General features: G+C 52.4%; 1 protein-coding gene across 1 annotated transcript; it reads right to left on the bottom strand.

Annotated features, from left to right (window-relative positions):
* Window positions 1-5,037: 5,037 nt before the first annotated feature.
* Window positions 5,038-10,719, bottom strand: DUSP26 (dual specificity phosphatase 26). Its single transcript, XM_042983513.1, has 4 exons — window positions 10,405-10,719; window positions 8,065-8,362; window positions 6,398-6,612; window positions 5,038-5,892 (listed from the first exon to the last, which is right to left on the bottom strand). Exons 2-4 carry the CDS (start codon window positions 8,283-8,285, stop codon window positions 5,693-5,695), a joined length of 636 nt encoding a protein of 211 aa, XP_042839447.1. The 5' UTR covers window positions 8,286-8,362; window positions 10,405-10,719; the 3' UTR covers window positions 5,038-5,692.
* Between the last annotated feature and the right edge of the window lie 1,307 nt (window positions 10,720-12,026).

The raw sequence follows: 12,026 nt of genomic DNA, 5'->3' as shown, positions 1-12,026 counted from the left end.
CCAGACGCTTAAATGAGAGTTTGGCAGAGGACTTAAATGTCTGCCAAATCAAGGGAACAATCCTAGGCCATTTCGCAGGCTAGTGACCACTGCCCACGAGCAGAACAGTCCAAGAATGGCAGGGGTCGAGGTGGAGATTGGGAAAAAATGAGGCAAAATGGACTTCTCTGGGCTTCTTAGGATAAGGAATATCTCACATTTCTTGGTAAGATATTAAGACACCGTGATAGGGTTGATTTACCACAGGGGCTGTAGGCAAATGATCTTTTTTTTTTTTTTTTTAAATATGATTTATTATCAAGTTAGCTAACGTGCTCTTGGCTTTAGGAGTAGATTCCCATGATTCATCGCTTGCACACAACAGCCGGTGCCCATCCCAACAAGTGCCCTCCTCAATGCCCATCACCCATTTTCTTCTCTCCCCCACCTGCCCCCATCAACGCTCAGTTTGTTCTCTGTATAACAGTCCCTTATGGTTTGCCTCCCTCTCTGTTTGAAACTGTTTTTTCCCCTTCCCTTCCCCCATGGTCTTCTGTTAAGTTTCTCAAATTCCACATATGAGTGAAAACATATGATATCTGTGTTTCTCTGACTGACTTATTTCGCTTGGCATAATATCCTCCAGTTCCATCCACGTTGTTGCAAATGGCCAAGATTTCATTCTTTTTGATTGCCGAGTAATATACCACTTCTTCTTTATCCATTCCTCAGTTGGTGGACATTTGGGCTCTTTCCATAATTTGGTTATTGTTGAAAGCGCTGCTCTAAATATTGGGGGCGCATGTGTGTAGGCAAATGATCTTGAATGAAGCAGGCTCAGTGTAAGAACATAGTGATGGGGAGTGAGGACCTGGAGAGCAGGTATTACTTCATCCCAACGGGACAGCCCCTACTCACCATTGTCATGTGAAAATGTAGGTTCACTGTTCCTTTCAAAAGTTTAGGAGGAACTAGAAATCCCAGGCGTGGAACCGTTGCACAGATCATGAGATACCCTCTGCTAGTAAATTTATGTGTCAGGCTGCCAGTTTGCTACCCCTGATGTAAAGCCCTTCCCAAATGAATCTTTCTCCCCCTACAGTGTGTCACCAGCTCTCAGCTGAAACAAAACAAAACAACAACAAAAAAACATACTGGAGATTAGTCTCAGCATTTGGAACCAGTGGTTAGATGCTCACGTGGAAAGGTCTTCATGGAGAATTGAGGGGCTGATATTCGTTTCTCATTGCTGTTGTAACAAATCACCACAAAGTGAATGGCTTAACCAATGAGAATTTATTATCTTATAGTTTTGTAGATCAGAAGTCTGACATGGGTCTCGCTGGGCTAAAATCAAGCCCAGTCAGCAGGGCGGTGTTCTCTTCTGGAGGATCAGGGGAGAATCTGTTTTCTTGCCTTTTCCCACTTCTAGAAGCCAGCTGCCTTCCTTTGTTCACAGCCTCCTTCCTTGTCTTCTAAGCCAGCAATGAAGGTTCAGCCCCCATGTCAAATCTCTCACCACAGTGTGAAGAGGTTCTCTGATTTTCAGGGTTCATGGGGCCCACCAGACAGTCCAGTGTTATTTCCCCATGCAAGGTTATAGTTTAAAGTTTTGGTTTTTTTTTTTAATTTATTTAAGTAATTTCTACACCCGACATGGGGATCAAACTCACCACCCCAAGAGCAAGAGTTGCATCCTCCATCAACTGTGCCAGGCACCCCCAAAGTTGTATTTTAATCACCTCTGCAAAATCCCTTTGGCCACATGAGGTAACATTTTCATAGGATCCAGGGATTAGGGTATGAACATGGCTCTTCCCTAAACGTTTGGATCTTTGCTCCATCTTCAAAAAAAGCTCTAGGGAGAGGAATCTATGATGAACTGGATCCCTCCCTCCCTCCTTCCTTCTTTCTTCCTTCCTTCCTTTCCTCTCTCTTTCTCCCTTCCTTCCCTTTTGTTTTTATTTATTTGTTTATTTATTATTATTATTATTATTTTTTTTTTACCGTTTATTCAGTTTTGAGAGAGAGAGAGAGAGACAGACAGACAGAGACAGAGCATGAGCAGGAGAGGGGCAGAGAGAGAGGGACAACACAGAATCGGATGCAAGCTCCAGGCACTGAGCTGTCAGCACAGAGCCCGACGCGGGGCTCGAACCCACAAACTGTGAGATCATGACCTGAGCCGAAGCCGGACGCCTAAGGGACTGAGCCACCCAGGCGCCTCGGGTTTGTCTTTCTTCTCAACCAGATTCGTTCTCCCCGGCCAGGCTTCCTTCTTTGTAAGACCCTGTTCTGGCGGAGGCCTTTCTGCGCAGCCAGCCGGGCCCAGCCCTCTCCATGCGGCAGACACAGTTCTCAGCCGCCTGTCTGGTTGCAGATCCATCTGCTACGTAGGGGATCAGAGCAGCCGTTCTCTCTTAGCTCCTCTCCCTGTGGAGCTTCTCAACTGGGATTAGTTACAGGGGTGACGGACTGGGCAAACATTCCTCCTTCTCTCCAGAGGCAGCCCAGGCTCTGGGGCTCGCCACAAGGGCTTGAGTCAACATCGCACAGGCCAAGGCTGGAGGCGGCAAGGGCAGGAGCGCAGCAGGATTACACGATTGACTGGGGCCGCAGCTCCCGAGGGGCGAGGCCCAGCCGGCTGGAAGAACAGGCTGAATCTAACAAGGGCTCACTTATTCCTGTGCATTTCCCCTTTGCTTGGGTTCAAATGGTCAACTTCTTCCAAGAAGAGGATTAGGGAGACTGGACGTTCAACGTCGGTTCTGGCAGGTGGCACAAGACCCAGCTGTGACAGCAGACATCGCCAGCCCCTTGGGAAGACAGCACTGATTCTTTCTGTGTAACAGCCAGGCTGTAGCCAGCCTCTTCTCTCCCTGCAACCATATAGGCCCACAACACACACACACACACACACACAGACACACACACAACCTTAAATGGTGGAGTTAGGGACCAAAGGCGTAGAAGCAGGATGATCACACACACAGCTTCTGGGGCCAGAGCGCCAGGTTTGAATCCTAACGCTTACATTTACTGCTTGTGTGCCCTTGGGAACAGTATTTCACCTCAATTTCCCTGTTCTTCAGCAATGCCAATGACACCTTTCGCAGGGGTTTTATGGGGATTAAATGAGCTGGTGTCTTAATATCTGCAAAGGCAGAAGACTCCCTAAGCAAAGCAAAGCATGGCTTTGTTAAATGATAAAAATATGCCACCTCCTCTGTGAAGATCATCTTTGGTCAAATATACTTTAGTAACTATCCTTTTCTACCAGAAGTTAGAAATAAATTCTCAAGTTGTTCAGCTTGAAAAAATTCCAGGGGATTTATGGGAGGCAGATTCAGACTGCAGGAATACAGCCGAGGCTGCGGTTACCTCAAGAGTAATCTATCTACTAGACTAAAATGGGGGGGGGGGGTGTCCCAGCTCTACCGTACTTTGTACTGGTCAGGTCACACTGACAGTCCTTCTGAGAGCCTGCGTTACTTCTGGGTTATTTGTACTTACTCTTGAGTCCTCCTGCACCTAGTTCTGACAGGGATTCGATGCATTTGGATTAGAATCCACATTCCTAAGGAAGACCTCACTCTGCCCCTTAGAATAATTTGACCCTCAACGGTAATAGAAATTTGAGGTCCCAGCTACTAGGTCCTGCTGGTCTCCTGTCGTCTAGGTGTAGCTTCACGCACAGAGACCAGCGCTGGTTGCCACAATCAGATGCCTCCGGTGGCAAGGCTGGGGAGGAAACTCATGACAAATGCACTCTTGGAAACAATCAGAGCTGCTCGGCGGAAAGTAAGAGGACACAGGAGAACCAGAGAGCTGGCTTCAAATCGCGGGGAGGGACGCAGCAAGAGAAAGAACACTTATTAAATGCTGACTGGGCTCCAAGCTTTGTATTGCATATCTAATCAAATGCCCGGAGCAACTCCGTGGAAGCAGACAGAACTATGGCCTGTGAGTAGGTGGGCAAGAGACAAAGCGACTTGCCCAAAGGCCCTCCGAGCCACAGAGCCCGGGCTGCCAGATCTTTTGGCTTCATCTCACTACCACTGTAGCAGGACTGTGTGACGCAGGCACAGTATCAGAGCCTTTTCATGTCGAGAGCTAGTAAAATGGGGTGGAAGCTATCAAAGGTGTCCAAGGTGTCGAAGCAAGTGCCTGATGATGATCACGAAAGACTTTAAACAGGCGATTTATTTATGCCTTGTTGGAGGCTGGAAATGGAGTATTTAGGAAGGTACCTTCCAGCTTTGAGATTCTGTTTCTATACTTTGGGGTAAGATATGCTCTTCAGGCATATTGAGCAATTTCTCTTCCCTGTATTTTTCACTTTCTCTTCTGTCTCCTTCTACTCATGCAGATATTCTGCTCTGGGAACTTGTCTTTTTTAAAAGGAGGGACGTGGGAGCTGGCAGTTTGGCAGCTGGGAGAACAGAAAGACCATACTATTCTCTCTGGTGGGTGAGTCTAAATTTTTATCAGTTTACTAAGGAGACGTTGTTACACTCTAATGAGGCAAACCTGGAAAGATTACAAGAAGAAGCAATCACCTCAAGCCTCCTTCCCTCTCCTCCAACTCCTTGGTAACCAGGCAAAACCCGAACCCCTGAATGTAGGATTTAAGGCTGGGGTTGATTTAACATGGGTATTCGATCCCATCACGATGGGGACTTGATAGAGAAATGAGAAATGTTTGAAAACGAAGGTATTATTTCCTACACCCCTGAGTTTGGGAATAGGGACCTATGTTAAGCTTGGCAGACGGAGGAGGGCATGCCCGGCCAGCAGCTACACCAACTGGTTGCAAACCTGAAGTTTTTGGTCCTCTGCTGCCCCTGTGTGGACATGGAGGGAAATAACAATTCAAGATTTCGCTTGTGGCCCACGTAAAATGGGACTTGAGAGAAAAGAAACCATCCCTAAGAACTACTGGGGGTTTATGACCACTGTGAGGGAGTCAGGAACTGTGGCTATCTCCAGCAAGACGGGGGCTCCCAGAAGGGAGGTGGGGAGCCCCTACGAGCTGTCAATGACTTCACAAGGCTCTTCTCTTGTCCACCGTCTTTATTTCTCCTGGAGACACCTGCAGCCAGCAAGTGAGCGACCCTCTAAAGACTCCCAGCCATGCCCTTCTGCAGCTTCTGGCCGCAGCCAGCGCCCACGGGCACAGCGCCAATCCTCCCACACTTCCTCTTCCTGAGCTTGGAGTAACACGTCTGTGGGTTTCTCCCTCTGGTCTCACAGCTTTTCACACCCTCTCTGCACCGTCTGTCTCTACACCACCATCTACACACAAGGGGACACCATCACGTTCGTGCCTGCGGCATCCCCGACTCCCTGCACAGGCATGGGGCAGAGATGGCACTTTTGTTTCGATAAGGGAGTGAGGGGGGACACTTGGGCACAATGGGGGGAAGGGGCTCTGGGTCACTGCGAGCAGCCTGGCTGGAATCCAGGGTGTCTGAATCCCAGGACTGCCGTCTACCTACACCATAGCTGCTTCCTTCTCTGGTCAGCTCCCTCCTGGGCGCCCAGCACATCACCCGACCTCACTCCCCATTCCCTCCCAGCAAATAGCAGCAGTGGTGGCAGCCTCAGCCCTGTCGCTCTCCTGCCTACAGGGGACGGTGGGACATCTGGGCCTCCTCCCTCCAGCTGGAAGCCAGGGACCCATGCACCTGGCCTGACTTCCTTTCCTCTCCCCTCATGCCTCCAGACCCTGCCGCAGCCTGCGGTCCAGGGCCAGGAGCTGCCTCAAGAAGCCCCGGTTGGGGATGATGCCTCGGTGGTCCTTGACTTTCTTGATGGCCTCCACGAGGGTCAGGTGGTGGTACAGCATGAGGTAGGCCAGGACCAGTGTGGCGGACCGGCTCACGCCCACGGCACAGTGCACCAGGATCCTCCCTGCGAGGACATACACACGAGGCAGCTGTGGGGCTGTTGGTGGGGGGTGGAGAAGGCTAGGGAGAGAGCTGCAGGGACAGGTGAGGAGGAAGACAGGTAAGGAGGGGTGCGGGGAGACGGGATGGGGTGCAGACTAGCGGTGGGAAGAACGAAGACCCCCCGGGAGGCCCAGACAGAATAAGATGGACAACATAGCAGCTCAGCTCAGCAACTCACAGGGAGACACTCATCACCGACGGAAGCCTGGGTCTGGCCTAGAATGGGGACCCAGGGGATATTTCCCGAGTGCGTTATCATCGCCACTCTGTTAACATTTTGGATTATCTCCTTCCTTCCTTCCTTTTCATGCATTGCCTTTTGCAAACAGTTGAGGGCATTTTTCTTTCCTTGATACTATACGCTAAGCATTTGGTCATGTCATTAAAATCTCTTCCATACTTGAACCCTCGGGCTTTCCCCTAACTTAATGTCCATTGTTTCTTTCCTCCCTTCTCTTCCCTCCTACCTCCTGGCTGGTTCAGTGCCCGGTGGATGAAATCGGCAGCCGTCTGGAAGTGGATGCTCATGTCAAAGGCTGGTGAGTCGTGGGCCTCGACACCCAGGTAGCGGATGCCCAGCCCCTCGTAGGCCTCCGGCGTCCCTCGCCACCTGCTGTGCGAGGCATTGAGGACGTGGGTGATGCCCAGGCGGCGGAGCTCCCGGCGGTTGTTAGCTATGTCCCTGCATTGGGTAGAGGTTAAAGGGAGGGTGGGGAAGCGAGGCTCTGGAGCGAGGAGCCCTCATCTCCCCCCTGGCTGCTGCCTAGCTAATGTCATTGGCTCCATGCGTCTGCCTTACTTACTGATGACCCAGAGCGGGGACCCAAGATGGGCAATGACCCGGAGTCTCGTCCTTGAGCAAGGGTTGAGAGCACTGGGGAGGTTCTGCCTGGGGAAGAGAAGACTACGGGGTGGGTGAACAACAAACATGATAAAATATTGAGCGCTCTGAGGCGGCAGGGTTTGACTTGATCTATGGGAAGAATTCACCGGATCTGTACTTTGTGTAAGGAAGTCTGTCCCAGCCATGGAATCACGCTGAAGAAAGATTGAATGGTTTTCAATCATTGGCAGAGAATGATTTTCCTGCCACTGGGGTATTCAAGCAGAGGGAGGAGGTCAGTGTGGAGGCATGGATGTGGCAGAGGGAATTTGGACATCAGGTGGGCTGTTGGGCCAGCTCACATTTAACCTCCCTGGTAACCTTGAGGTGCTGTGATTCTGGCCCTTGCTCCCACACCTAGCTCCCCTGTTACCTTACGCTCTCTTTGACACCCAGAACCTTCTCATGTTTCACCAGTTACTCCACGCCCACATTTACCGTTTTATGATGTCACCTTCAGGTGTCCGTCTGGCCCACACCCCTCAGCTCAGTGGTAGATACCTCTCAGGCACCATGGCCATATCTCAGGGCAAATGCCCTGTCCAGTGCAAACTCCTCAAGTAGAAAGAGCACTGAACTTGAACCTGCAAGTCCTGGCTCTGCTACTTACGCCCCGTGTGACCTTGGGCCAGTCACCACTTCTCTGAGCTTCAGTTTCCTCATCTGTAACCTGGGGATAGTGGTACCTACCTCACAAGGCTGTTGTGAAGATCAAGAGAGAAAATGCATGTGAAAAACTCCTTGTACACTGTAACGCCCTTGAGAGAGAGAGGGGAGGACTACTCTTCCTGTGATGCTCTTCTCTCCATGGCCCCCATCTTCCAGAACCTCTGCACACATCGTGGCTTTGCCTGGTCAACCCTTCAGCTTACTACCAACTTCCTGGCTCCCACTGCCTGCCTTTTTTTTCCCCCCCAGAATCACAGCACAATAGATGGAAGGTCAGAGTAGTCATCTATTATGTCCGGTTTGTAGCACTGGCACTCAATAATTAATTTTGCTAAATCAATGACATTATCATGTGAACAGAGACTTTCTGTCCAGAGTTGGGTATCTTCAAAATCCTCCACTCTCTGTCCATGCACCCCTACCCCTCAGTCCTCAACCTGGAACCCACAACACGAGTCAGCGCCTCCCCTCCACCCTTCTCCTTCCTTCTTGCATGCATATGCGCGTGCACGCGCGTGCACGCGCGCACACACACACACACACACACACTCAGCAGTGACCCCGGGGCTGCCAGGTACATACTGGTCTCCGAGGTAGAGGCCTGGCCAGACCTCATCGGCATGGTTACAGGCTGTCTTGCCTGTGTAGAGGAGCCTCTCCAACTCAAAGACATTGAGGAAGGGATGTTGAACAGCCGGCATCTCTTCCAGGACCCCTCTAGTGCGAACAGGAGACCTTGAGCTACTCCGGGAGAAGCGGGCCATAAAAGTCATAGACGCCCAGAGCCAGTTACCGGGGCACATCTTAGAGGTGGTGGAAACCGTGTGGCAGCTGCAGGGGCGGCTGCCGTGAGGATGCGTCCGTCTCCAGGTGACTGTTGCTGGAGGAGGAACGGATGGGAGGCACACCTGAGTGAGCCTAGGGCAGAGGCTCCCCTTCTTGCCAACTGGACTGGGCCCCGGGGAGAGGATCCTCAGGGAGGGAAGGGAAGCCTGGCCCTAGCAGGGGGACCTCCACAATTATTCTCTCCTTCAAGCTGCCGCAGCTCCTTTCTGCTCTTTGGCTCAGCCGCACAAGGAGGTGGGAGAGTCACATGTCCTTGTTTACGGGGAAAGGGAGATGCCCAGCTGCTGGCTTTCTGCTCCGCCACTCCACCCCCATGCCCAACACACGTACACAAACACACACACACACACACACACACACACACACACACACACACACATTTGATATTTGGGTGGCCATGCCCACTGCTGGAGCTCCTGCCAGCCTGAATCTGGGTCTCATCTGCCTGGGGCCACAGGCAGAGAGCTTAGGGAGCTGGGATGGGAATGAGGGGTGGCTTTGGACCCACCCAGAGAGAATTAGCAGGAAGGCAGCAGCAGCTGGGGCCATGACATATGCCAAGCCTGTCTCCTCAGCGCCAGAGAGATGGGCTGCTTTAACCCACTGCTGCCCTATCACTGCCTCAGAGCTAAGCGTGCTATGGGAAGTGTCTGTTGGGGGACGGGGTGAGTGGGGATTAGCAAAGAAGAGGAAGTGTACGTTTTTGAAAAACACTTGCTGGATGCATGAGCTAATGGAAGAAGGTGCCGATCTATGTGCACGACAGACAAACCACCCTCCTTCGATCAGCGTACAGAAATTATTGATTAAACCTCATCCCTAATGTGAGGATTTCTGAGTCAAGCGAGGCTGGAGTAGTGTGTCTGGGTGTGTTGGGGAGAGGTGGAGGCTGGGGGGTTGAAGAAGGGGGAGGCAGGGAAAGGATGAGGGATCCTGCCAGGCCCAGGAGCTCAGAGGCTGCAGTGACCATCTGTGTTGCTGTTGGAGTCAAGTGACCCCTAGGAAGGGCATGGGATTGGCAGTGAGGGGCTTAGCATGTGTGCCTCGGGCTCTGTCCCTTCTGAAAGGGCCCTTCTGGCCAGCTGGCCCTTCTGAAAGGGGAAGCCTGCGCAGCGTGGGGGAGAGAGCCAGCCTTGGAGACTCTTCCTGGGCCCTTCAGGCAGAGAGACCACTTGGCAAAACCCCGTCTCCTCTTCCTCCTCCTTCTCTCCCACTGTGATGGTGGGCTGGTCCCAAGGGTCCCCCTTCTTGATCTTCTGCCCCCTACACCTCAACCAAAAGTCTGGTAGGGAGAGGCCATCTTTGACATGCATACACTCTGGGAACCCATCCTTCATGGCCAGCCAGGCCCCCCCCCCCCAGCTCTCCTTTCCCCCAGGCCAGGGGAGACAATGTACCTACAGGCCTTAGGAAGCAGGGGCATTAGGATCACGACCGCTGAGGGGAGCCTGGATCTTAGGGTGTTCAGGGAGAGAGAATTTTGCAATGGTTGGGGCTGAAGAAGCACAGAAATATGGGACTATAGCCACAACCACCGCCACCACCATCATCATCATCTGCCTTGTCTCCTTAGGCCTAAAGACCCCATCAATTTATTCCCAAACCACGGTTTCTCGGTTTCTCCAAACAGGTTCTGCTGCCTGTGTGATGCTGAATGGTAAAAAGGAAGCGGGAAGGAGACCAGGTGTAGGGAAGAGCTCGGTGGGACTCGAATTCTCCCCGGGGCTGGAGAAGCCCCGTTCCGTCCCGGGGAGGGGGGGACGCCCCTCCGCCTTCTCCAATCCCATCAGCCGCTTCCAGGGGCCCTCACCCGCGGCACCCCTCCCCCCACGTCCGCCGTGGCGGTTGTAACAGGTTCATGGCTGTCGCCCGAGCCCCGGCCAGCCCAGACAGCCAGGCGCTGAGGGAGCAGGGAGGCAGCCCGGGGGTGGGGGGTGGGGTGGGGGTGGGGTGCTTAGCCAGCTCTGCTCCAGCGTCCCCTGCCTGGGCGCTCCCTGCCCCGCACCCCGCCCCCAGCCTCGAGCCGTTAGCCTCTCGGCGCGCCGGGGAGGCGACCACCCCCCCGCAGTCCGGTACCTCGGTGCGAGCGCGGCGCGGGGTCTCAGTCCCGGAGGCAGATCGCAGGCGCAGCCAGCCCCACGGCCATGACTCTCCCGCCGCCGCCGCCGCCGCCGCCGCCGCCCCCGCCGCCGTTGCGAGACCGGCTGACGGATTAGCCTCTATTTTTAAGCCATGACACGCACGTCGAAGCAGGGCTCATATCAGCGTGTGTGTGTGTGTGTCGGTGACACGCAGAGACACAGCCTCACACCCAGCGGTCCGAGTGGACGCGCAGCGTGGGCTCGCCCGCGGGTGTTTGCAGACCAGACACGGACCACAGCCCCGCCCGGTGTGCACGCCCCAGCAGACGTGTATTTTCGGAGCTGCGCCAATTACAAGGCATTTTGCTTGAAGATGACATTATACAAGTCGTCCCAGACAGCGCCTTAAACACACCCGCTCCTCCCCTGGCAGCATTAACTAATTACACAGACATGATGGTGCACCTCGCTCGTCCATTTCGTATCAAGAGCACCATGTCATAAATGACACCGATCCGTAGCCCTTATTAGCATTTACTATAGACCTCGTGTTTCACGTAACTCCGTTTGTCCTCACCACCGGTCTGTGAGATACAGAGTATTATCAGGTCCCCATGCTAGAGAAGAGGAGACTGAGGCTCCGGGAGGCCAAGTAATTTGCCCAGGCCACATGCTAGTTATGGGCTGAGCTGAGCTTCAAATCCTGGCAGTGGCACTCAAAGGTCATGTCCTTAACTGTTCTAGATAGTGACCCCACACCATGGAGAAGGGCACGGTGGATTTCTATCAGCTAGCCACTCCCACCAGCTCAGCTCCTGGCCGGCGCCACTTTCCCCCTGACTTTGGAAGAAATTGACGCCCAAACCGCTTCATTTGTGCTTTTAGTGAGGTTTACCTCGACTTCCTTTTCTACTCTAATCACCTCATCAGTTACAAGATTGTCAACACGTGGAAGGCAAGGATGGTGTTGGGGTACCCAGTCTCTAGTTCACTGTGTGATGGCGGAGGTGGGGGAGGTAATGAATGGCATCAGATGATGCTGTTGAAAACCAGGTAGATGGCAGACTCCAGGAGAGCTGTCTGCGGGAGGGAGGCAGGAAGTAGATAAGATCACCCTGGACCTGGTTTCAGATGAGAAGACATTAGCAACTGTAGCTGAAATCAAGATTGACTGTGTTCCCTGTAGGGGTGGGAGATGAGGCTTTGATTTCTGGGTTAGGTCAGTTCTGTGCTAAAGGGGAAGTTCCAGCACAGACCAATTTCAGTCTTCTTGGCCTTTTCCTTCTGGAGAAGCAAACTCAATTCCTTTCCATGCCTTCTTGGCTCTGGAGTTTACATGCAGAAATGAAATCCTCATCATTTAAAACAAAGGCTTGGCCTGGGAAAGTTGAAAATGTACTCTGTCGTTCCAGGAAAAAATCAGTAAAAAATTGCCATAAGTCAAATTGTGAAAGACCACATATTACTGGACAAATCTCATTTTAAATGACAGAGTCTTTAGGGTTGGTAGGTTGAGAAGATGTCGTAGATGAACTTGACCTCAACCTTTGGCAAGGCCTTCATTTCAACCCTGCATTTCACTTTTCTCAAAAAGCTGGAAAAATATGTTTTAAAGCA

The sequence above is a fragment of the Panthera tigris genome, chromosome B1 (genome assembly GCF_018350195.1).
Source record: "Panthera tigris isolate Pti1 chromosome B1, P.tigris_Pti1_mat1.1, whole genome shotgun sequence".
NCBI classification, from domain to species: Eukaryota; Metazoa; Chordata; class Mammalia; order Carnivora; family Felidae; genus Panthera; species Panthera tigris.
This window is presented reverse-complemented; position numbering and strand designations above follow the sequence as displayed.